At 39.1% G+C, this 26985-nt stretch overlaps 1 protein-coding gene and 1 long non-coding RNA gene across 2 annotated transcripts in view; one reads left to right on the top strand and one right to left on the bottom strand.

Moving 5' to 3' along the window:
• LOC129658662 (uncharacterized) overlaps positions 1-26985 on the top strand; it is a 78991-nt gene that overhangs the window by 16550 nt on the left and 35456 nt on the right. The window contains exon 2 of the long non-coding RNA XR_008717495.1: positions 2578-2666. This is a non-coding gene — a long non-coding RNA (uncharacterized LOC129658662). The remainder of the gene's footprint in view (positions 1-2577; positions 2667-26985) is intronic.
• The window catches only part of AKR1D1 (aldo-keto reductase family 1 member D1), a 52410-nt gene continuing 49912 nt past the window's right edge, over positions 24488-26985 (bottom strand). The window contains exon 9 of the mRNA XM_055589537.1: positions 24488-25865. Coding sequence (XP_055445512.1) covers positions 25823-25865 — 43 coding nt within the window. The 3' untranslated portion in view covers positions 24488-25822. The remainder of the gene's footprint in view (positions 25866-26985) is intronic.

Genomic DNA, 26985 nt, shown 5'->3' with positions numbered 1-26985 from the left:
TCCCCTTCTCCTCCTGCCCTCAGTCTTTCCAAGCATCATGGTCTTTTCCAATAAGTCATCTCTTTACATCAGGTTGGCCAAAGTTTGGAGCTTCAGCTTCACATCAATCCTTCAGAGTTTAGTATCAGACAAATTAGAATGAGAAAAGTTTAGGTTTTTTTGCCACACTATGTGGCTTATGGGATCTTATTTTCCAGACAAGGGATTGAACCTGGTCCTCACTGGACTGCCAGGGAATTCCCAAATTTAGAGTTTAAATTGAAGCTACTACTCTAAACCATAAAGTTGACTTTCATAAATTAATAGTGAAAGAGGCTTATCACAGTTTGAAATGCCCAGAGTTTGGGGTTGCTATAATACCTGTTGGTTGCTATAGTACCTATTAACAGACTGGTTCCAAATAGGAAAAGGAGTATGTCAAGGCTGTATATTGTCACCCTGCTTATTTAATTTATATGCAGAGTACATCATGAGAAATGCTGGACTGGAAGAAGCACAAGCTGGAATCAAGATTGCCAGGAGAAATATCAATAACCTCAGATACGCAGATGACACCACCCTTATGGCAGAAAGCGAAGACGAACTAAAAAGCCTCTTGATGAAAGTGAAAGTGGAGAGTGAAAAAGTTGGCTTAAAGCTCAACATTCAGAAAACGAAGATCATGGCATCTGGTCCCATCATTTCATGAGAAATAGATGGGGAAACAGTGTCAGACTTTATTTTTCTGGGCTCCAAAATCACTGCAGATGGTGACTGCAGCCATGAAATTAAAAGATGCTTACTCCTTGGAAGGAAAGTTATGACCAACCTGGATAGCATATTCAAAAGCAGAGACATTACTTTGCCAACAAAGGTCCGTCTAGTCAAGGCTATGGTTTTTCCTGTGGTCATGTATGGATGTGAGAGTTGGACTGTGAAGAAGGCTGAGTGCTGAAGAATTGAGGCTTTTGAAGTGTGGTGTTGTAGAAGACTCTTGAGAGTCCCTTGGACTGCAAGGAGATCCAATTAGTCCATTCTGAAGGAGATCTGCCCTGGGATTTCTTTGGAAGGACTGATGCTAAAGCTGACACTCCAGTACTTTGGCCACCTCATGCGAAGAGTTGACTCATTGGAAAAGACTCTGATGCTGGGAGGGATTGGGGCAGGAGGAGAAGGGGATGACAGAGGATGAGATGGCTGGATGGCATCACTGACTCGATGGACATGAGTCTGGGTGAACTCTGGGACTTGGTGATGGACAGGGAGGCCTGGCGTGCTGCAATTCATGGGGTCGCAAAGAGTCGGACACGATTAAGCGACTGAACTGAACCAACTGAACTGATAATACCTGTTAGGAAAGGAAGGTCTGTTTAGGATCTGGTTTTTAAGAGGTGGCTTTTGAGATTTTCAGCTATAGCAACCAAATTTTATATTCAATTGATGCAAATTAAAATGAGAAAAAACAAGAACTAAGTAGCTATGTTTGTCCATGACTACTAATTATCTGTTGTCAACATTAAAAAAAAAAAAAAAAAAAGGCATGCTGTGAGAGTTATGAGTTAAGTTTTACTTGGGGTAAGATAAAGACTACAACCCGGGAGATAGCCTCTCCGATAGCTCTACAGAACTTTTCTGGAGGTAAGGGGTGTGTGGAGAGAGAATATAGACAGTAGAGGAAATCTAGAAAACTCAAATTAATTGGCATTTTCATTAGGAAATATGTGATTTTAGTGAAGGGGGGTAGGTATGGCAATCAAGCACACATTTTGGCAGAAGGTTGCTGCTAGTTACCAGGAGCAGATGTCTCTGTTAATGATATTAGTGCTTTTCTAGATATTCAAAGATGTATGAAATTGGGCTCATAAAATCTTTTCTTGAAAACATATCTGAAAGCCTATTCAGCCAGTTTTCCCAGAGCACAGAGTGCCTCATTGCTGATCTCCTCCCTGAACTCTGTTCAGGGTGTGTTGAAGGTCAGTGACTGCAGTAGCTAGTGACCTAGTCCCTGTAGAGGTGGATGGTGAGAAATAATTTTTTATCCACACTATCATTTTATCAAATTTTAAGTTGGCAAAAATAGTCCTGTATATTTTCACTTAAAGGCATCTTCATCCTTGAATTTGCAGATCGCCATTCTGTAATTTTTGTAAAAATAAGAGATGGTAAATTAATCTGCTTAGTGACCAATGCTTCATGTCTTTATCTTACTTAGTAATTTTTCATGTATCCAAAGATGACTCCATAATTAATACAATTTAATATTAGTTTAAGTGCTTAAAACTAAGGATTTGGATATTATAATTTATGTTGACACATTAAGCCTGTAAGATTTATAGCACTGCAAGAATTCCTCTTATAAAGAATTATCTATTATAATCCAACTTATTTTGACACAGTTTTAATATTTTATAATCTTATATGAATTAGCTTATTGTCCATTCAAATCAGTAGAGTAAATCTAGAAAACTCAAGTTAACTAGCTCTTTTTATTAGAAAATAAACTGAAGAAAATATGCTAAATAGTTTTATACTGGTAAAATCAGAAAAACAGTTCTTTCTTTTTTTTTTTTAAAATATTTATTTATTTGGCTGCACCAGGTCTTATGTTCAGCATGTGGAATCTAGTTCCCTGTCCAGGGATCGAACTCAGGACCCCTGCATTGGGAGCATAGCCAGCGGACCACCAGGTAAGTCCCAAGATAGTTTTTTTTTTTTCAATTTTGTTTTGATATAAATTTGTTTATTTTAATTGGAGGCTAATTACTTTACAATATTGTATTGGTTTTGCCATACATTAACATGAATCTGCCACAGGTGTACACGTGTTCCCCATCCTGAACCCCCCTCCCACATCCCTCCCCATACCATCCCTCTGGGTCATCCCAGTGCACCAGCCCCGAGCATCCTGTATCATGCATCGAACCTGGACTGGCGATTCATTTCACATATATTATACATGTTTCAATGCCATTCTCCCAAATCATCCCACCCTCGCCCTCTCCCACAGTGTCCAAAAGACTGTTCTATAGATCTGTGTTTCTTTTGCTGTCTCGCATGCTGCTGCTGCTTCAGTCGTGTCCGACTCTGTGCGACCCCATAGACAGCAGCCCACCAGGCTGCCCCATCCCTGGGATTCTTCAGGCAAGAACACTGGAGTGGGTTGCCATTTCCTTCCCCAATCCATGAAAGTGAAAAGTGAAAGTGAATTCGTGTCCGACTCTTGGCGACCCCATGTACTGCAGCCTACCAGGCTCCTCCATCCATGGGATTTTCCAGGCAAGAGTACTGGAGTGAGGTGCCATTGCCTTCTCCAACTGTCTCGCATACAGGGTTCTCATTACCATCTTTCTAAATTCCATATATATGCATTAGTATACTGTATTGGTGTTTTGCTTTCTGGCTTACTTCACTCTGTATAATAGGCTCCAGTTTCATCCACCTCATCAGAACTGATTCAAATGTATTCTTTTTAATGGCTGAGTAATACTGCATTGTGTATATGTACCACAGCTTTCTTATCCATTCATCTGCTGATGGACATCTAGGTTGCTTCCATGTCCTGGCTATTGTAAACAATGTTGTGATGAACACTGGGGTACACGTGTCTCTTTCAATTCTGGTTTCCTCAGTGTGTATGCCCAGCAGTGGGATTGCTGGGTCATATGGCAGTTCTATTTCTAGTTTTTAAAGGAGTCTCCACACTGTTCTCCATAGTGGCTGTACTAGTTTGCATTCCCACCAACAGTGTAAGAGGGTTCCCTTTTCTCCACACCCTCTCCAGCATTTATTGCTTGTAGACTTTTGGATAGCAGCCATTCTGACTGGCGTGAAATCGTACCTCATTGTGGTTTTGATTTGCATTTCTCTGATAATGAGTGTTGGAGAAGACTCTTGAGAGTCCCTTGGACTGCAAGGAGATCCAACCAGTCCATTCTGAAGGAGATCTGCCCTGGGATTTCTTTGGAAGGACTGATGCTAAAGCTGACACTCCAGTACTTTGGCCACCTCATGCGAAGAGTTGACTCATTGGAAAAGACTCTGATGCTGGGAGGGATTGGGGGCAGGAGGAGAAGGGGACGACAGAGGATGAGATGGCTGGATGGCATCACTGACTCGATGGACGTGAATCTGGGTGAACTCTGGGACTTGGTGATGGACAGGGAGGCCTGACGTGCTGTGATTCATGAGGTTGCAAAGAGTCGGACGCGACTGAGTGACTGAACTGAACTGATAATGAGTGATGTTGAGCATCTTTTCATGTGTTTATTAGCCATCTGTATGTCTTTTTTGGAGAAATGTCTGTTTAGTTCTTTGGCCCATTTTTTGATTGGGTCGTTTATTTTCCTGGAATTGAGCTGCAGGAGCTGCTTGTATATTTTTGAGATTAATTCTTTGTAAGTTGCTTCATTTGCTATTACTTTCTCCCATTCTGAAGGCTGTCTTTTCACCTTGCTTATAGTTTCCTCCGTTGTGCAAAAGCTTTTAAGTTTAATTAGGTCTCATTTGTTTATCCTTGCTTTTATTTCCATTACTCTGGGAGGTGGGTCATAGAAGATCCTGCTGTGATTTATGTCAGAGAGTGTTTTGCCTATGTTTTCCTCTAGGAGTTTTATAGTTTCTGGTCTTACGTTTAAATCTTTAATCCATTTTGAGTTTATTTGTGTGTATGGTGTTAGAAAGTGTTCTAGTTTCATTCTTTTACAAGTGGTTGACCAGTTTTCCCAGCACCACTTGTTAAAGAGATTGTCTTTAATCCATTGTATATTCTTGCCTCCTTTGTCAAAGATAAGGTGTCCATAGGTGCATGGATTTATCTCTGGGCTTTCTCTTTTGTTCCATTGATCTATATTTCTGTCTTTGTGCCAGTACCATACTGTCTTGATGACTGTGGCTTTGTAGAAGAGCCTGAAGTCAGGTAGGTTGATTCCTCTGGTTCCATTCTTTTTTCTCAAGATGGCTTTGGCTATTCGAGGTTTTTTGTATTTCCATACAAATTGTGAAATTATTTGTTCTAGCTCCGTGAAAAATTCTGTTGATAGCTTGATAGGGATTGCATTGAATCTATAGATTGCTTTGGGTAGTATACTCATTTTCACTATATTGATTCTTCTGATCCATGAACATGGTATATTTCTCCATCTATTCGTGTCCTCTTTGATTTCTTTCACCAGTGTTTTATAGTTTTCTATATATAGGTCTTTAGTTTCTTTAGTTAGATATATTCCTAAGTATTTTATTCTTTTCGTTGCAATGGTGAATGGAATTGTTTCCTTAATTTCTCTTTCTATTTTCTCATTATTAGTGTATAGGAATGCAAGGGATTTCTGTGTGTTGATTTTATATCCTGCAACTTTACTATATTCATTGATTAGCTCTAGTAATTTTCTGGTGGAGTCTTTAGGGTTTTCTATGTGGAGGATCATGTCATCTGCAAACAGTGAGAGTTTTACTTCTTCTTTTCCAATTTGGATTCCTTTTATTTCTTTTTCTGCTCTGATTGCTGTGGCCAAAACTTCCAAAACTATGTTGAATGGTAGTGGTGATAGTATGCACCCTTGTCTTGTTCCTGACTTTAGGGGAAATGCTTTCAATTTTTCACCATTGAGGATAATGTTTGCTGTGGGTTTGTCATATATAGCTTTTATTATGTTGAGGTATGTTCCTTCTATTCCTTCTTTCTAGAGAGTTTTTATCATAAATGGATGTTGAATTTTGTCAAAGGCTTTCTCTGCATCTATTGAGATAATCATATGGCTTTTATTTTTCAATTTGTTAATATGGTGTATTACATTGATTGATTTGCAGATATTGACGAATCCTTGTATCCCTGGGATAAAGCCCACTTGGTCATGGTGTATGATCTTTTTAATGTGTTGTTGGATTCTGATTGCTAGAATTTTGTTAAGGATTTTTGCACTTATGTTCATCAGTGATATTGGCCTGTAGTTTTCTTTTTTTGTGTGGCATCTTTGTCAGGTTTTGGTATTAGGGTGATGGTGGCCTCATAGAATCAGTTTGGAGTTTGGACTTTCCTCTGCAATTTTCTGGAAGAGTTTGAGTAGGATAGGTGTTAGCTCTTCTTTAAATTTTTGGTAGAAATCAGCTGTGAAGCCGTCTGGACCTGGGCTTTTGTTTCCTGGAAGATTTCTGATTACAGTTTCAATTTCCTTGCTTGCAATGGGTCTGTTAAGATTTTCTATTTCTTCCTGGTTCAGTTTTGAAAAGTTGTACTTTTCTAAGAACTTGTCCATTTCTTCCAAGTTGTCCATTTTATTGGCATATAATTGCTGATAGTAGTCTCTTATGATCCTTTGTATTTCTGTGTTGTCTGTTGTGATCTCTCCATTTTCATTTCTAATTTTATTGATTTGATTTTTCTCCCTTTGTTTCTTGATGAGTGAGTCTGGCTAATGGTTTGTCAATTTTATTTATCCTCTCAAAGAACCAGCTCTTGGCTTTGTTGATTTTTGCTATGGTCTCTTTTGTTTCTTTTGCATTAATTTCTGCCATATTTTTTTTAAGATTTCTTTCCTTCTACTAACCCTGGGGTTAGTAGAAGGAAATAATTTTCTTCCTTTTCTAGTTGCTTTAGGTGTAGAGTTACGTTATCTATTTGACTTTTTTCTTGTTTCTTGAGGTATGCCTGTATTGCTATGAACCATCCCCTTGGCACTGCTTTTACAGTGTCCTACAGGTTTTGAGTTGTTGTGTTTTCATTTTCATTCATTTTTATGCATATTTTGATTTCTTTTTTGATTTCTTCTGTGATTTGTTGGTTATTCAGCAGCGTGTTGTTCAGCCTCCATATGTTGGAATTTTTAATAGTTTCTCTCCTGTAATTGAGATCTAATCTTACTGCATTGTGGTCAGAAAAATTGCTTGGAATGATTTCAATTTTTTTGAATTTACCAAGGCTAGATTTATGGCCCAGGATGTGATCTATCCTGGAGAAGGTTCCGTGTGCGCTTGAGAAAAAGGTGAAATTCATTGTTTTGGGGTGACATGTCCTATAGACATCAATTAGGTCTAACTGGTCTATTGTATCATTTAAAGTTTGTGTTTCCTTGTTAATTTTCTGTTTAGTTTATCTATCTATAGGTGTGAGTGGGGTATTAAAGTCTCCCACTATTATTGTGTTATTGTTAATTTTCCCTTTCATACTTGTTAGCATTTGTCTTACATATTGCGGTGCTCCTATCTTGGGTGCATATATATCTATAATTGTTATATCTTCTTCTTCGGTTGATCCTTTGATCATTATGTAGTGTCCTTCTTTGTCTCTTTTCACAGCCTTTGTTTTAAAGTCTATTTTATCTGATATGAGTATTGCTACTCCTGCTTTCTTTTGGTCTCTATTTGCATGGAATATCTTTTTCCATCCCTTCACTTTCAGTCTGTATGTGTCCCTTGTTTTGAGGTGAGTCTCTTGTAGACAACATATATAGGGGTCTTATTTTTGTATCCATTCAGCCAGTCTTTTCTTTTGGTTGGGGCATTCAACCCATTTATGTTTAAGGTAATTATTGAAAAGTATGATCCTATTGCCATTTACTTTATTGTTTTGGGTTTGAGTTTATACTCCCTTTTTGTGTTTCCTGTCTAGAGAAGATCCTTTAGCATTTGTTGGAAGGCTGGTTTGGTGGTGCTCAATTCTCTCAGCTTTTGCTTGTCTGTAAAGCTTTTGATTTCTCCTTCATATTTGAATGAGATCCTTGCTGGGTACAGTAATCTGGGCTATAGGTTATTTTCTTTCATCACTTTAAGTATGTCCTGCCATTCCCTGCTGGTCTGAAGAGTTTCTATTGAAAAATCAGCTGTTATCCTTATGGGAATCCTCTTGTGTGTTATTTGTTGTTTTTCCCTTGCTGCTTTTAATATATGTTCTTTCTGTTTGATCTTTGTTAATTTGATTAATATGTGTCTTGGCGTGTTTTGCCTTGGGTTGATCCTGTTTCAGACTCTCTGGGTTTCTTGGACTTGGGTTATTATTTCCTTCCCCAATCTAGGGAAGTTTTCAACTATTATCTCCTCAAGTATTTTCTCATGGTCTTTCTTTTTGTCTTCTTCTTCTGGGACTCCTATGATTCAAATGTTGGGGAGTTTAACATTGTCCCAGAGGTGTCTGAGATTGTCCTCATTTCTTTTAATTCGTTTTTCTTTTTTCCTCTCTGATTCATTTATTTCTACCATTCTATCTTCTACCTCATTAATCCTATCTTATGCCTCCATTATTCTACTATTTGTTCCCTCCAAAGTGTTTTTGATCTCATTTATTGCATTATTCATTATATATTGACTCTTTTTTATTTCTTCTAGGTCCTTGTTAAACCTTTCTTGCATTCTCTCAATCCTTGTCTCCAGGCTATTTATCTGTAATTCCATTTTGTTTTCAAGATTTTGGATCATTTTCACTATCATTATTTGGAATTCTTTATCAGGTAGATTCCCTATCTCTTCCTCTTTTGTTTGGTTTGGTGGGCATTTATCCTGTTCCTTTACCTGCTGGGTATTCCTCTGTCTCTTCATCTTGTTTATATTGCTGTGTTTGGGGTGGCCTTTCTGTATTCTGGTAGTTTGTGGAGTTCTCTTTATTATAGTGTTTCTTCACTGTGGGTGGGGTTGTACGGGTGGCTTGTCAAGGTTTCCTAGTTAGGGAAGCTTGTGTCGGTGTTCTGGTGGGTGGAGCTGGATTTCTTCTCTCTGGAGTGCAATGAAGTGTCCAGTAATGAGTTATGAGATGTAAATGGGTTTGGAGTGACTTTGGGCAGCCTGTATATTGAGGCTAAGGGCTATGTTCCTCTGTTGCTGGAGAATTTGCATGGTGTGTCTTGCTCTGGAACTTGTTGGCCCTTGGGTGGTGCTTGGTTTCAGTGTAGGTATGGAGGCACTTGATGAGCTCCTGTCGATTAATGTTCCCTGGAGTCAGGAGTTCTCTGGTGTTCTCAGGATTTGGATTTAAGCCTCCTGCTTCTGGTTTTCAGTCTTATTTTTACAGTAGCCTCAAGACTTCTCCATCTATACAGCACCATTGATAAAACATCTAGGTTAAAGATGAAAAGTTTCTCCACAGTGAGGGACACCTAGAGAAGTTCACAGAGTTACATGGAGACGAGAAGAGGGAGGAGGGAGATAGAGGTGACCAGGATGAGATGAAGTGGAATCAAAAGAGGAGAGAGCAAGCTAGCCAGTAATCACTTCCTTATGTGTACTCCACAGTCTGGACCACTCAGAGATGTTCACGGGGTTATACAGAGAAGAGAAGAGGAAGGAAGGAGACAGAGGTGGTCAGGAGGATAAAGTGAAGTGAAGTGAAGTCTCTCAGTCATGTCCGACTCTTAGCGACCCCACGGACTGCAGCCTACCAGGCTCCTGTGTCCATGGGATTCTCCAGGCAAGAGTACTGGAATGGGTTGCTATTGCCTTCTCCAATAGGAGGATAAAGGGGGAATCAAAAGGGGAGAGACAGATCCAGCCAGTAATCAGTTCCCTAAGTGTTCTCCACAGCCTGGAACACACAAAGAGATTCATAGAGTTGGGTAGAGAAGAGAAGGGGGAGGGAGGAGATAGAGGCGACCTGATGGAGAAAAAGGAGAGTCCAAAGGGGGAGAGAGCAGTCAAGCCAGTAATCTCGCTCCCAAGTAAAAATGGGTACTGAAGATTGGGTTCTTAAAGGTACAAAATTGATAACAAATACCAAAAAGCAAAGATTAAAAATCTAGAGTAGAGGTTGGATTTTCAAAAATACAATATTAAATTTAAAAAAGTCACAAAAATTATAAAATATATATATGAAGTTTGCTTTAAAAAATAGGGTCTCTCTTTTTTTTTTTGCAAAGCAATAGTAGGTTATAAAAATGAAAATTAAAGGAATAATAGAGGACTTAAAAATAAAAAAAATTTTTTTAAATTAAGGAATGATAGTAAAAATATATCTAGGACTTTCTCTGGTGTTGTTGTGGGCAGTGTGGGGTCAGTTCATTTTTGGATAGTTCCTTGATCTGGCTTATATTTCTCAAGATCTTTGGGCCCCTTCCTATGTAGTCAGTACTAACTGCAGGGTTTTAATCTATTGCACCTGTCACTTCTAAGGAGGTTCCCTCTGTTTTAGTTTCTTCTGTTTGCTGGTCTCTTCAGTGTCTAATTTCCCCCCTGACACAAAGGGGTGGTGGTGGACACTTTTTTAGGCTCACTTTTTCAGTTGTGCTGTGGGGAGGGAGGGACGCTGCAAACAAATAACACTGGCGTGTGCTTGCAGTGTCTCGGCCACACTGGGTTTGCCCCTGCTCACAGCGTGTGTGCTTTCCCTGTCTACGCTGCTTAGGCTCTAGGTTGATCTGCCAGGAACTGTCTGAGGCCAGCCCCAGGTCTAAGCCGCTCAGGTTCAGGTACTCGGGTAGTCCTCAAAGGTGCAGACTCGGTTGGGCCTGCGTTTTGTGCCCTTCCCAGGTCCGAGCAGCCCAGGTGACCAGGTGTTTGGCAAGCACAGTCACTGCGACTTATCGCCTCCCCTGTCCCTGCCACTCGGTTTTCTGGGTGCACAACCTGTGCACCTTCTCAGGCAGATGTTGACCATCCAGAATCCCGTGAAGTCTTGGTTAGCAATGAAGCCTGCTTGCAGTTGGTAGATAATGCCTCTCTGGGGCCGCGACCGCCCCCTTCCGGCTCTGGCTGCCCTCACCTGCCTGTCACCGGAAGGGGATGGGCCGGTCTGCAGGCGGCTAGCTCTGCTCAGTCCTTTGTTCTGTGAGCAGGCCTGATGGTGTCTTAGATTAGGGCTTTTCACATAGCTCTAGTCAGTCCTTTGTTCTGTGAGCGGACCTGGCGGTGTCTTAGGTTAGGGCTTTTCGCTTGGTAGCTATCCCAAAGTCTGGTTTGCTAGCCCAAGTTAGTTCCCTCAGATTGCCCTCGGGGCATTCAGGCCCGGTCCTTCCTGTAAGCAATGCAGCCAGCACCTCCCTGCCCAGCCCCCGCTTGCTAGTGGCAGAGGCAGGCATCTGCACTGCTTCTCCACTTGGGGAATTACCATTGGGCATGTAATCTGTGGCTTTTAATTATTTATTTTTCCTCCTGGTTATGTTGCCCTCTGTGGTTCCAAGGCTTGCCATAGACTCGGCAGTGCGAGTGTTTCCTGGTTTTTGGAAACTTCTCTCTTTTTTAAGACTCCCTTCCAGGGATGGAGCTCCATCCCTACCTCTTTTGTCTTTTTATCTTTTTTTATTTTTTCCTACCTCCTTTTGAAGACAATGGGCTGCTTTTCTGGGTGCCTGATGTCTTCTGCTGGCTTTCAGAAGTTGTTTCATGGAATTTACTCAGAGTTCAAATGTTCTTTTGATGAATTTGTGGGGGAGAAAGTGGTCTCCCCATCCTATTCCTGTGCCATTTTAGGACCGCCCGCCCCCCAAGATAGTTATTTCTAAACCAAAAGGTTAAACCAGTCTAATTTATCCAAGGTGTCATCTTGGATAAAAAAACTTTATAAAAATAAACATAAAACTTTTCCCTATGTGTAACTTTGTGTCAGATACTAAATTTTTTAAGTTCTTTAAAAACAGTTTTTGCTCTTGACATATTTCCAAGTAACCAAGTAACCAATGATCATAAGCTTCTTTAAAACATTTTTTTCTGTTCCCACTTTAGCAAGACATTTTCCCCTTAGGGACAGTGCATATAAAGCATAAAAAAGCAAAAAAATCCCTAGAAATCTTTACCTTCTTGTCAGATTTATATTAATATTTGATATATTAATGTTATATTGGATAATTGGAATAAAAACTTCCTCCATTAAATTTTAATAACTCTAATAATCTGGTTTATTAATTCTTTCTAGAGGTAGATAAGTTATATATTTCCTCAACAATTATATTTATAATATGGGAAACTTTAAAAAATTATTTATTTTAATTGGAGGCTAATTACTTTACAATAATGTAGTGGTTTTTGCCATACATTGACATGAATCAGCCAAGGGTGTACATGTGTTCCCCATCCTGAACCCCTCTCCCACCTTCCTCCCCATCCCATCCTTCAGGGTCATCCCAGTGCACCAGCCCTGAGCACCCTGCCTCATGCATCAACCCTGGACTGGCGATCTATTTCACATATAATAATATACATGTTTCAATACTATTCTGTCAAATCATCCCACCCTTGCCTTCTCCCACAGAGTCCAAAAGTCTGTTTTTTACATCTGTGTCTCTTTTGCTGTCTCATATACAGGGTCATCGTTATTATCTTTCTAAATTCCATATATATGTGTTAATATACTGTATTGGTATTTTTCTTTCTGACTTACTTCACTCTGTATAATAGGCTCCAGTTTCATCCACCTCATTAGAACTGATTCAAATGCATTCTTTAATAGCTGAGTAATATTCCATTGTGTATAAGTACCACAGCTTTTTTATCCATTCGTCTGCCAATGGACATCTGGGTTGTTTCCATGACCTAGCTATTGTAAACAGTGCTGGGATGAACATTGGGGTACATGTGTCTCTTTCAATTCTGGTTTCGTCGGTGTGTATGCCCAGAAGTGGGATTGCTGGGTCATATGGCGGTTCTATTTCTAGTTTTTAAAGGAGTCTCCACACTGTTGTCCATAGTGGCTGTACTAGTTTGCATTCCCACCAACAGTGTAAGAGGGTTCCCTTTTCTACACACCCTCTCCAGCATTTATTGTTTGTAGACTTTTGGATAGCAGCCATTCTGACCGGTGTGAGATGGTATCTCATTGTGGTTTTGATTTGCATTTCTCTGATTATGAGTGATGTTGAGCATCTTCTCATGTTAGCCATCTGAATGTCTTCTTTGGAGAAATGTCTGTTTAGTTCTTTGGCCCATTTTTTGATTGGGTCATTTATTTTCCTGGAATTGAGCTGCAGGAGCTGCTTGTATATTTTTGAGATTAATTCTTTGTAAGTTGCTTCATTTGCTATTACTTTCTCCCATTCTGAAGGCTGTCTTTTCACCTTGCTTATAGTTTCCTCCGTTGTGCAAAAGCTTTTAAGTTTAATTAGGTCCCATTTGTTTATTCTTGCTTTTATTTCCATTACTCTGGGAGGTGGATCATAGAGGATCCTGCTGTGATTTATGTCAGAGAGTGTTTTGCCTATGTTTTCCTCTAGGAGTTTTATAGTTTCTGGTCTTACATTTGGATCTTTAATCCATTTTGAGTTTATTTTTGTGTATGGTGTTAGAAAGTGTTCTAGTTTCATTCTTTTACAAGTGGTTGACCAGTTTTCCCAGCACCACTTGTTAAAATCCCTAGAAATCTTTACCTTCTTTAGCAAGACATTTTCCCCTTAGATACAGTGCATATAAATTATATTTATAATATGAGAAATTTTGCCACCTCTTGTGCAAGCTGGAGTTGCAATTGTGACAAAGGAGGAGACTCTCACACGGAAATAGTGTCTATTTGCTGATCTATCTTTTAGGAATATTGATCAGTTAAAGAAACAAAGATGTAACGATGTACCAGCAGATCCCTTGGGGTTTTTTTTTTTATAACTTTTTTTTTCTGACTATAGTAGCATAATCTCTGTTTAAAAAAATCAGCTTCTATGTCCCTGTGATAATGGCAGCCTCCTTCCTTTAGTCTCTGGAGTAGGACAACAGCAAAACAAAAGGGTCCAGATGATTGCAACATGAATAATGGTCCATCCTATTGCTGAAGGGCCACTGCTGTGTTGCTGCTGATGCACTTGATAGTCTGCACTGGATGCCAGGGGCTGCATCAGAGGCCTCAGACCTCATCAGAACCTGGGAAAAGATGAGATACTGCCTCACTGTGGGCTCCTCCTTGGTTTATAGGGAAGTAAGTGAGAAATGGTCTGGTGGCACCTCCTCACACGTCTCTAGCACACTTTTGTTTTCAGAGGATCCAGGATATTCGGTCAAGATTCAGATCAGCTGCAGGTCAAGCTTTGTCTCTGCCTCTGTGGATATGTGCAGGGTTCTGAGGTATTAGCACAGAGCTGTTCTTTTACATTGCATGATGGTTTAGTGGCTAAGTCGTGTCTGACTCTTTGTGATCCCATGGACTATACAGTCCATGGAATTTTCCAGGCCAGAATACTGGAATGGGTAGCCTTTCCCTTCTCCAGGGAATCTTCCCAGGGATTGAACCCAGTTCTCCCACATTGCAGGCGGATTCTTTACCAGTTGAGCCACAAGGGAAGCCCAAATGAAAGTGAAAGTTGCTCAGTCCTGTCTGACTCTTTGCAGCTCCATGGACTAGACAGTTCAGGGAATTCTCCAGGCCAGAATACTGAAGTGGGTGGCATTTTCTGTTCTCCAGCGGATCTACCCAACCGAAGAATAGAACCAAGGTCTCCTGCATTGCAGGTGGATTCTTTACCAACTGAGCTATCAAGGAAACCCCTAAAAATCTGTGTTTGGGGAATTATTCCAGAGGATATACGTGTAAGGCATTCCTGGCGGGGTCTACCACCCAGTCAGAATGCAGTTTCCTGTTTAAAAAGCCTGGGAATGGGGGTGGTGGAAATTGATGGTGTAACAGTTAAGTGCAGTGTGACTGATGACACCCCTGCATAGGGCCATCCTTTTCATGCCACACACCCTTGAAGAATGTTCCTGGAATTTGGGACGTCAGCAGTGCATTTGGAGTCTTGTAGTTATCTGGTTCTGCCTCCTGGACTACTGATTGCTCAAGGTCATTTTAGGCAAAGCCCTGTGGCTGTCTTCTTTGCTGAAGTAAACTATGTTCTGCTCTTATTTTTCAACTTTCCATAGTTCACCTTGGTGTTTAACTTCTCTGTCAGAGGCTTCTTGCCTAGAAGGCAGGTGGAGTTGGCAAGAGGAGACAACTTGTCTATTCTTGCCTTTGGCTTCTTTGCCTCCCTTATTAAACGGATACTACCAACTACTACCTGACATAGTTTTATTGTTGTTGTTCAGTTGCTGCTCAGTTGTGTCCGACTCTTTGTGACCCCATTGACTGCAGCATGCCAGGCTTCCCTGTCCTTGACCATCTCCTGAAGTTTGCTCAAACTCATGTCCATTGAGTCAATGATGCCATCCAACGATCTTGTCCTCTGTCGTCCCCTGTTCCCCCTGTCTTCAATCTTTCTGAGCATAAGTGTCTTTTCCAATGAGTTGGCTCTTTGCATCAGGTGATCAAAGGATTGAAGCTTCAACTTCAGTATCAGTCCTTCCAATGAATATTCAGGGTTGATTTCGTTTAGGACAGACTAGTTTGATCTCCTCACAGTCCATGGGACTTTCCAGAGTCTTCTCCAACACCACAGTTCAATAGTCTTATAGGCAAGGACAGATTTCTTCCTCTACCCATCTTAGGTTCTCCAGCTGGAGTCCTGTAGATTGGACTGACAAGAAGACAGATTAACAAGAGAAAAACAAACAAGTTTACAAACATGTGTATTTATTCATGTTACACAAGGGAGACGAGTAACTCAAAGGCTTAGTTAGAATTTGGTCTTACATAACCTCTTTTTTTTCCCCTTGTTGTTCAATCGCTTAGTTGTATCCAACTCTTTGCAACCCCATTGACTGCAGCACACCAGGCCTCCCCATCCTTCAATATCTCCCAGAGTTTGATTTGTTTTTCCCTGTTCATTTAAAAAAATTGATTAATTAATTTCGCTGCATTAGCTCTTATTGTTGTAGGAGGCATCTTCATGGAAGCACATGGACTCTAGTTGCAGCATCCATGGGCTCAGTAGTTGTGGCAAGTGGGCTTAATTGCCTGGCCAGGGATTGAATCCATGTCCCCTGCTTTGCAAGGTGTCCTTAACCACTGGACTACCAGAGAAGTCCCCTTACATAGTTTCCTAACCAAGGAATAATACATTAGAGAACTGTCAAGACAAAAGGATTTTGAGTCTCTAGGGACAGCAAATTGTGGGAAGATAAATATATGGGAGACTAACAGAAGATAAAGTCTGGTTAGCAAAGTTTGTTGTGTAAATTCCTCTGGTGCCATGCATTAGTCACTCAGTCATGTCCAACTCTTTGTGACTCCATGTCTGTAGCCCTCCAGCCCTTGTCCATGGGATTTTCCAGACAAGAGTACTAGAGTGGGTTGCCATTTCCTAACCCAGGAGATTTTCTAGACCCAGGGATTGAACCCAGGTCTCCTGCATTGCAGGCAAATTCTTTACCATCTGAGCAACCCAGGAAGCCCTCTGGTGCCATATTCGGATTGATAAAGATCTAAAGTTTTCCCTAGCGATTAACTTTCATTCTTCCTGGTAGAGAGGGTAGAGGGACACCTTTGTAAGCTTATGTCCTCTTTTTAGGCAAATAGGAGGAGGACAGGAAGTTTTTCTTAAGTCTATTGCTTCTCAGTTGCTTTCAGAACAAAATAATTCTTATGCCAAAGTGGAATATTTTTGAGGTCCAAGATCTGTTCTGCTTCAGTTATAATACACTGGTTCTCATGTAGACTAGGGTAGCCTTTAATCCTCCCTCTATTATCACTTCTTCTCCCCATCCCCCATTTCAGAGCTTTATCCTGAAAGTAAATGCCAAAATCAGCTTTGCTCTTTTCTTTTTTTAATCCTACCTTTTGTGTGATTTTTTGACGTTTTTCAGGCTGTGATCTGTTTCTCCAGTCTCCATGTTGTGATACCTGCTCTCTACTGGCATAGTATTCACTTTGATAAAAAGAAGTAGGTTTCTGCCCAAGGAGCAAACAAGGCTATTGGGAGTCTCTCAGCACTGTTTATAAGGACGGGAGAGCCCTGTCAGGTGTGAAGTCATGGGAACTTCTATTATTTCTGTTTTACTCTAAATGTGAAGCACGTCTAAAATTGCTATTATCTTTGAAGCGCTTGTTTCCTGCAAGTACATCCAGCTACAGTTATCTACTCTAACTTCTTTGTCAATCCAATAACCTCAACTTTCTAATCTTAAGGATTTGAGGTTCAGTGATGGCACCCTTTCTTTATTTTAGAGGTGCTATAGATGTCCTCTATTTAATTGGTTCTCTGCCTAGCTAGTTCAAGAAACTTGGGACAAGAAGGAGAGTAGATTACCAGCTTAATTTAATCTTTTGGATTACTTCTATCTTTCAATGGTGGTCTATTATTTATCAGAGCAATTTTCTCTTGATTCATACTGAAGAAATAATTTATAACTTCTGTTTTCTGCATTAACTCATTTTCATTAGAGGCTCCATACTGTTCCCAATTATGGCTGTACCAATTTACATTCTCACCAACAATGTAGGAGGGTTCCCTTTTCTCCACACCTTCTCCAGAGTTTGTTCTTTGTGGATTTTTTGATGATCATTTTGACTGGTATGAGGTGATATCTCATTGTAGTTTTGATTTGCATTTCTCTAATAATTAATGATGTTGAACATCTTTTCATGTGCTTGTTGGCCTTCTGTGTATCTTCTTTGGAGAAATATCTATTTAGGTCTTCCACTCATTTTTTGATTAGGTTGTTTTGATGATAATAATCCACATGAGCAGTTTATAAATTTTGGAGACAAATCATTTGTTGGTTATATCATTTGCAAATATTTTCTCCCATTCTGTGGATTGTCTTCTCATTTTTTAAATAGTTTTCTTTTGCTGTTCAAGAACTTTTGACTTTAATTAGGTCCCATTTGTTTATTTTTGTTTTTATGTCCATTACTTTGAGAGATGGATCAAAAAAGATCTTGTTGGGATTTATATCAGAGTACTCTGCCTATATTCTCCTCTATGATTTTGTAGTGTTCAGTCTCATATTTAAGTCTTTAGTCCATTTTGAGTTTATTTTTGTGTATGGTATTAAAGAATCTTCTTTTTTTTTTTTTTTTTTTTTTGCATGTAGCTGTCCAGTATTCCCAGTACCATTTATTAAAGAGATTGTCTTTCCTCCTTTGTATAATTTTGCCTGCTTCATCATAGATTAATTGACCATAAGTGTGTGGGTTTATTTCTGGACTGTCTATCCTGTCCCTATGATCTATATTTCTATTTTTGTGCTGGAACTATACTATTTTGATGACTATACCTTTGTAGTATAATCTGAAGTCAAGGAGCCTGACTCCTCCAGCTCTGTTTCTCTTTCTCAAGATTGTTTTGACTATTTTGGGTCTCTTGTGTCTCCATACAGAGTTAAAGATTTTTTGTTCTAGTTCTGAGAAAAATGCCATTGGTAATTTGATAGAGATTACACTGAATCTGTAGATGGTCTTGGGTAATACAGTCATTTTGACAATATTGTTCCTTCAACCCACAAACATGGTATATCTCTTTATCTGTTTGTGTTGTCTTCAATTTCTTTCATCAGCATCTTACAGTTTTTGGAGTACAGATCTTTTGTGTCCTTAGGTAGGTTTATTCCTAGGCATTTTATTCTTTTTGATGCAATGGTAAATGTAATTGCTTTTTGAATTTCTATTTCTGATCTTTCATTGTTAATGTATAGAAATGCAGCAGATTTCTGTATATTAATTTCATAACCTACAACTTTACCAAATTCATTGATGAGCTCTAGTAGTTTTCTTGAAATATCTTTAGGATTTTCTTTGTATAGTATCATGTCATCTGCAAACAATGACAGCTTAACTTCTTTTCCAATTTGGATTCCTTTTATTTCTTTCTCTTCTCTAATTGTTATCGCTAAGAATTCCAAAACTATGTTGAATAAAAGTGGCAAGAGTGTGTATCCTTGTCTTGTTCCTAATCTTAGCAGAAATGCTTTTAGCTTTTCACCATTGAGTATAATGTTAGCTGTAGGTTTGTTGTATATGGCCTTTATTATGTTGAGATAAATTCCTCTATCCCCACTTTCTGGAGAGTTTTTTTTTAAATCATAAATGGGTGTTGAATTTTGTTTGAATCTATTGTGATAGTCATATGGTTTTTATTCTTCAGTTATTGTTTGTTGACATGATGTATTACACTGATTGGTTTGTGGATATTGAAAAATCCTTGCATCCCCTGGATAATCCCACTTGATCATGGTGTATGATCTTTTTAATGTATTGTTGAATTCAGATTGCTAATATTTTGTTGAGGATTTTTGCATCTATGTCATCATGATATTGGACTGTTATTTTCTTTTTTGTGATATCTTTTTTTGTGGTCTGGTTTTGGTATCAGGGTGATGGTGGCCTCACAGAATGAGTTTGGGAGTTTTTCTTCCTCTGAAATTTTTTGGAGCAGTTTTGGAAGAGTAGATGTTAGCTCTTTTCTAAATGTTTGATAGAATTTACCTGTGAAGCTATCAGATCCTGGGTATCTGTTTGTCTAGAGTTTTAAAATCAGTTTCAATTTCAGTGCTTGTGATTGGTCTGTTCATATTTTCTATTTATTCCTGGATCAGTCTTGGGAGATTGTAACTTTCCAAGAATTTGACCATTTCTTCCAGGTTGTCCATTTTATTGACATACAGTGGTTTATATTGACATACAGTGGTCTCATATGATCCTTTGTGTTTCTGTGGTGTCAGTTATAGCTTTTTCATTTCTAATTTTATTGATTTGAGTCCTCTCCTTTTTTTTCTTGATGAGCCTGGCTAAAGGTTTATCAATTTTGTTTATCTTTTCAAATAACCGGGTTTTAGTATCATTGATCTTTGCTATTGTTTTATTTGTCTCTATTTCATTTATTTCTTCTCTGATCTTTATGATTTCTTTCCTTTTGCTAAGTTTAGGTTTTGTTTGTTCTTCTTTCTCTAGTTGTTTTAGATGTGAGGTTAGGTTATTTATTTGAGACTTTTCTCATTTCTTGGGGTAAGATTGTATTGCTATAAACTTCCCTCTTAGGACTGCTTTTGTGCATCCTCTAAGTTTTGGAACATTGTGCTTTCATTTGTCTCTAGGTGTTTTTTTTTAATTTCCTCTTTGATTTCTTCAGTGATCCATTGGTTGTTTAGTAGCATATTGTTTAGCCTTCGTGTGTTTGTGTGTGTGTGTTTTTTTTTTAATAGTTTCTTATAGTTTATTTCTAATCTCATAGTATTGTGGTCAGAAAAGATGCTTGATATGATTTCAGTTTTCTTAAATTTACCAAGGCTTAATTTATGACCCAAGATGTGATCTGGCCTGGAGAATGCTCTGTGTGCACTTGGAAAGAAAGTGTATTCTGCAGCTGATTCTATCACAGTTGTGCCCCTCCTACCATCTGGTCATGGTTTCCCCTTTGTTCTTGGATGTAGAGTATCTTTTTTGGTAGGTTCCAGTGTTTCTTTGTCAATGGTTGTTCAGCAGTTAATCATGATTCCAGGGTTCTCATAAGAACAGGTGAGCACAAATCCTTCTACTCTGCCATCTTGCTATGCAGATCTCTTAGGGACTTTTGTTTATTGAAATATCCCAACTGCCTAGGACAGAGTCTGCCAGAGTGGCACACAAAATAACTTGTTGATTAAATGAACAAATATATCTCCATTTGCCAAATATATGGCATTGAAAAATTTTAGAAGAAGATAAATTTTCAAAATTGATTTGAGATGATACAGAAAATGTACAGGTTCCCTATTGACAGAGATGCAGTTCTCAAGTGAATTTTACCTATACTTTAAGAAACAAACAATTTAAATTTAATTTGTTCTAGAGTGGGGTACATGAAAGAAAATCTTGCTCTCTTTTTGACAATGAAAAGAGCACAATCTGATAATTGTACTAATTAAAAAGAAAGCTGAGCACTGAAGAATTGATGCTTTTGAACTATGGTGTTGGAGAAGACTCTTGAGAGTCCCTTGGACTGCAAGGAGATCCAACCAGTCCATCCTAAAGGAGATCAGTCCTGGGTGTTCATTGGAAGGACTGATGTTGAAACTGAAACTCCAATCCTTTGGCCACCTGATGCGAAGAGTTGACTTATTTGAAAAGACCCTGATTCTGGGAAAGATTGAGGGCAGGAGGAGAAGGGGACAACAGAGGATGAGATGGTTGGATGGCATCACCGACTCGATGGACATGAGTTTGGGTGGACTCTGGGAGTTGATGATGGACAGGGAGGCCTGGCATGCTGTGGTTCACAGGGTTACAAAGAATCGGACATGACTGAGTGACTGAACTGAACTAAATTAAAAAGAAACTAATTTTAAAAAGTTAGTTAAATATTAATTTAAAAAGAAACTAAACAGTATACACAAATAAAACTATATAATAGTCTTATGTATAAATCTCAATACAAAAATGCTCAATCAGTGTAGTTCACTTCAGTTCAGTCAGTCATATCCGACTCTTTGAGACCCATAAAACACAGCACGCCAGGCCTCCCTGTCCATCATCAACTCCCGGAGTTCACTCAAGCTCATGTCCATCGAGTCAATGATGCCATCCAGCCATCTCATCCTCTGTCGTCCCCTTCTTCTCCTGCCCCCAATCCCTCCTAGCATCAGGGTCTTTTCCAGTGAGTCAACACTTCACATGAGGTGGCCAAAATATTGGAGTTTCAGCTTCAGCATCAGTCCTTCCAATGAACACCTAGGACTGATCTCCTTTAGGATGGACTGGTTGGATCTCCTTGCAGTCCAAGGGACTTTCAAGAATCTTCTCCAACACCATAATTCAAAAGCATCAATTCTTTGGCGGTCAGCTTTGTTCACAGTCCAACTCTCACATCCATACATGACCACTGGAAAAACCATAGCCTTGACTAGACTGACCTTTGTTGGCAAAGTAATATCTCTGCTTTTCAATATACTATCTAGGTTGGTCCTAACTTTCCTTCCAAGGAGTAAGCATCTTTTAATTTCATGGCTGCAATCCCCATCTGCAGTGATTTTGGAGACCAAAAACATAAAGTCTGACACTGTTTCCATTGTTTCCCCATCTGTTTCTCATGAAGTGATGGGACCAGATGCCATGATCTTAGTTTTCTGAACGTTGAGCTTTAAGCCAACTTTTTCTCTCTCCTCTTTCACTTTCATCAAGAGGCTTTTTAGTTCCTCTTCACTTTCTGCCATAAGGGTGGTGTCATCTGCATATCTGAGGTTATTGATATTTCTCCCGGCAATCTTGATTCCAGCTTGTGTTTCTTCCAGCCCAGTGTTTCTCAGGATGTACTCTGCATATAAGTTAAATAAGCAGGGTGACAATATACAGCCTTGATGGACTCCTTTTCCGATTTAGAACCAGTCTGTTGTTCCATGTCCAGTTCTAACTGTTGCTTCCTGACCTGCATACAGGTTTCTCAAGGGGCAGGTCAGATGGTCTGGTATTCCCATCTCTTTCAGCATTTTCCACAGTTTATTGTGATCCACACAGTCAAAGGCTTTGGCATAGTCAATAAAGCAGAAATAGATATTTTTCTGGAACTCTCTTGCTTTTTTGATGATCCAGCGGATGTTGGCAATTTGATCTCTGGCGCCTCTGCCTTTTCTAAAACCAGCTTGAACATCGGATGTTCACGGTTCATGTATTGCTGAAGCCTGGCTTGGAGAATTTTGAGCATTACTTTACTAGCGTGTGAGATGATAGTACATATCAAATAGCAACACAGTTTAAAAGCATATGTTCAGTCATTTCCACTAGTTGCTCTTCTCTGACCAACATGTGACCAACCTTAGCAGGACTTAAAGTGAGGATTACCCAGCTCCAATTCCTTTGGCAAATTTGTCTCTTCCTGACAACCCCCAAGACAGGATTAAAGGTGCCCTCATGCTCCTAAGGATGCCACATAGTATTTGTAGAAAAATTTACCAATAGCCAGATTTAATGAAGGCTCTACAAAGTTCATGTACTTGTGTCAAGACCATGTCTACTCCTTTCTACCATATTCTGCATCTCAGCTCTCAAACCAGCTAAAATGCCCATGTCCAGAAGAGATTGTGATTATCAATTACTCCTCCGACCCCTTACCCCTTCAAGAGATGTGCAAACTTGGGGATTTGGTATCTGGAAGTAGAAACATGATGGGTACAGCTCAGATTCAGGAAGGGTTCACGTTCAAGACCAGAGATCTACAAGGTACCGTGATTTAGTTACTAGTCTGCAATGGTCAGAAATTGAAGTACCCAATGAAAGCTGAAAATTTTAAGGGAGTTTCAGGGAAATTTGGAATCTGGGAAATATAATGTAGCTCAACCTTTGAATTTCCACGACTGTGGTCATGAATTGTGCAATGCGTTACAGTGCTGAAGCCTGCCTATAGGCACCTACCCCATAGGCACATGGGGTAGGTGCCTATGTGCCACTCCTGTGTTCTTCCACTAACCTCTGTATCATTATCTATGGAAGACAGTGCCTGGGGGAGGTCCTCCAGGGAGAACAGTTAGTCATGGGCAAACAAAAAACTTTTAGCAGGCTGGGGCAGAGTGTCCTTTCTGTTCCCGTCCATGTGTTTTTATGGATCAGTGGACATGGTCTTGGCCTCCTCTCCTTTTCCAGTCAGGTTATGTAACTATTGATTTATCTTACTCCATATTCCATTAGAGACCTCTGATTAGCACAGAGATTGATTTGGATTAACAAACATCTCTGGGGTTGCAAAGGTCCCCAAGAAGGTAAAAAGCATTGGTCATCAATATTCGAGCTCAGTTAAGCATTGACTAAGGCCATTTTTATTGCTGCTGTCAGCTTGAGAGGTTGGAAAACTTGATAGAGTGATGGTGTATTTGTTTGCTATGGCTGCTTGAACAAGGTGCCACAAACCAGAGACATCTAATAGAAATTTATTGTCTCACAGTTCTAGAGGCCAGAACTTCACCTTCAAGATCAAGGTGTTGGCAGAGCTGGTTCCTTCTGAGGGCTCTGAGGGAGAATCTGGCCCAAGCCTCTCACCTAGCTTCTGGTGGTTTGCTGGAAATCTTTGTAAAAACATCACCCTGATCCCTGCCTCTATCTGTAGATGGTGCTATCCCTGTGTGCTGTCTGTTTCCAAATTTCCCCTTTTTATGGGACACCAGTCATATTGGATTAGGGACTTCCCTACTCCAGTATCACCTCATCTTACCTAATCACATATGTAATGATCCTATTTCCAAATAAGGTGACATTCTGAGGTACTGAGGGCTAGGACTTCATATAAATTCTGGGGGGATACAGTTTATTCCAAAATAGATGGGAAGGAGTCAAGTGAATGGAGAAGTGACATGCAGAAACTCATGTAGACCATCACTCTTTCCTGATCTCTTTTCTGTCTCCAACTCTTTTTTCCTCTATTTCTATTTAGACTAAGAGGGGATTCCCTCTTTCAATCTAGAAACATTGGGTTGTCCAAAAAGTTCATTTGGATTTTTCCGTTAGATGTTATGGAAAAATATTAATGAAATTTTTGGATAACCCAATACATTTTCCCAGACAAATAGTGGGGCTCTTTTCCAGTGCCTATCTTTTAAAATTGGTGTGATAGGTGTGGTTCTTCTTCCACACCAGTCCCCTAAAGTATTTTGAAGAATTTTGACCATAGGGATCAGGAATTGAGTTTCTGTTCTTTCCTTATAGTATTCCCTTTTCTTCCCTATCTTCCCAGTGCTAAATGTATAGTAGGAATTCAGTCAAAGGTCTTTAATTTAAATGAATTCAGATGATTCTCCCCACCCACCTCAAGCAACAAAATAGATATTCATGTCCTAGAATAAATCATCATTTTTATTATTTCTTATGAACAAGCTATTTCCCACAGAACAGCATTGCAAGTATTAATTTTAGAATTAGTGGAAACAATAAGTAAAGATCAATTTTTTAAAGTGATAATTCCTCAGAAATGTATGTCTTCAGGTCATAGAAGATTACCTATAAGCAATTGGTCTTGGACAAACATAAGTTTGTCTTGAAGTTTTAAAGAGCTCTTTTGCCCTGTGAGAATGACTTAATATGAATAAAATAGATTCCTCTGGGTGGATTGAAAATAGGTACATCTGTACTATGGAATTCTAATAATCTTTTTATTCTCTTAAAAATTTACATACAATAAAGTTATCCTTTTTAATTTTAAGAGAACTTGCTTAATTTAAGAGAACTTGCTACTTTCTCAAAATTCAGTTATCCCAATAACTTTCAAAGTCTTAAGTCTAATGAATTTACAAAGTCTCTTCTTTCAATACGTTTCCCAAACTTTCTTTTTATATGTCTTATTTTGAAATAATAGTCTGTGGACTACTTTATAAAACTTTATTAAACTATTGGTTGTCTCAAGTCACTTTACATAATGGCAGTTGCATAATGAATGGGGGCAAGAGTGATAGGCAGTGGTATCATGGATCACTAGCTTGTTGAAGCTCAGGTCCTTTAAAGCATGCAAGAGAGAACCACCAATTATCCATCTCTCAAGCTGGATAAAAGCTACACAAACACACCGGATGGAAACAGACAACAACCAAATCAGTATGGCTTTGTTAATTGCTCTGGTGTTAAATTAGCTCTCTGTCTTTTTTTTAAAGATTTTACTATACTTAGCCCTCTGTCTCTGCTCAAGATAAGGTGAAGCACTTCCTTGTTAATCGTACATGTGTGGATCTTAACTTGACTGTGTCTATATTACAGTCAGTGGCTCAAATCATCAAGCCCACTGCCAGCACACTGGCATGGTCTAGCTCTCTATCCTCTTCTTGCCCTGTTAACAGCTGAAGAACTCAGACTATCTACGACAGCAATATCCAAATTCATGAGTTATTATCCTCATATGTTACTTCTGAAGTCTTTTCTAAAGCCTAATGTTTTTCTGTCTGAAACCCAGAAGACACTGATTTAATAAAACATTAGCTGATAATTTCCAACAGTTATTTCAATAGATTTAAACCTCTCCCCAGCCCCACATAGTTAAATCAAAGTCGCTAACACTACACACAAGTTAAATATCTCTATCACTACTTGATCTGAGGATAGTAAGCCATTTCTATGGCTGGAGCAACCACCAACCCAAAGTCCTAGCACACGTAGAAGGGAAAATATCTGCTGCGGAGTTCTCTGAAGTCAGTATTCATCATGGAATGGGTATTCGGGATGGTCACACCACCTGCCAAAACAATTCCCCCAAAGGGAAAAAGTTCACTTCTAATGTTGCACATCTGTGTGTATTACTAGCATCCTTTGGTAATTTCACCAACCACTCCCTCTTTTCTCTTACTTATTACATTTATATTTTGTGCCCAGCTTCCACCCATGGTTCCTCTCAAGCCAGTGCCTTTTACTGAAGCCCCAGATAGCACTCTGGTGTAGGTGTGTGTGTGGAGTAGGGGGTGGGTAGAGGAAGGCTGTGTGTGCATGTGTGCTCAGTCATGTCCAAATCCTTGCATCTCTTTGGACTGTAGCCCGCCAGGCTCCTCTGTCCATGGGATTCTTCAGGCAAGAATAATGGTGAAACAGTCTATAAAAGGACTGCAGTGTGTGTGCCTGTCCTGAAACACGTAAGATTTAGTTCTCTGTAAGTATTATGTGCTTTAAATTGCCAATAAAATATTAAACAAAACCAAAAAGGCTCTCAAAGCTCACCCAGATGAAAAATAGAAGAACCGTGACCCAGCATTTCTAAATGATATATTTTTTAATCAATCTTTGTTTCTCCTTGCTGATTTTTCTAGTTATTTCCTGGTGCAATGAGTTATTTTTGCAGTGTTGCTAGAACTAGATATTAAAAATGTCAAATATCAAACCAATTAATGTCACCAACCAACTGTAAAAATAGCAGCACATTGGTGGATTTGCTGTCTCTTACTATCTCTTTTTAATTTAGATATTCAATAGAAATAGTTTATCTTCAAGACCTGTTAATTAACCTATAAATGTTTGTTAGTTATATGTTTGTGTTTACTTTTTTGTTCTTGAGGCTAGGAGGTGCTTTTTGATGTCAATTAATTTCTTCCCCTGGAAAATTCACATTAGAAAGCTGTTTTATTAATTCAGAAATTGATTTAGAAATTCAGTATCAGCATAGTCAGCGGTTTCTGACTCATGAAAAATAGTGAGACCAATAAGATAAGTGCCCAAACCATATGAAACATCTTAATTAGCATTTTTAAAATATTCACTTAAAGAGAAGATTGTAAAAAGAAGATTAGTATCCATATGATTTCAATAATTGGAAATATTAATGAATAATGATTAAGAAAAAAAGGTATGTGTGTATACAAATATAT

Source organism: Bubalus kerabau, chromosome 8 (genome assembly GCF_029407905.1).
Source record: "Bubalus kerabau isolate K-KA32 ecotype Philippines breed swamp buffalo chromosome 8, PCC_UOA_SB_1v2, whole genome shotgun sequence".
NCBI classification, from domain to species: Eukaryota; Metazoa; Chordata; class Mammalia; order Artiodactyla; family Bovidae; genus Bubalus; species Bubalus kerabau.
This window is presented reverse-complemented; position numbering and strand designations above follow the sequence as displayed.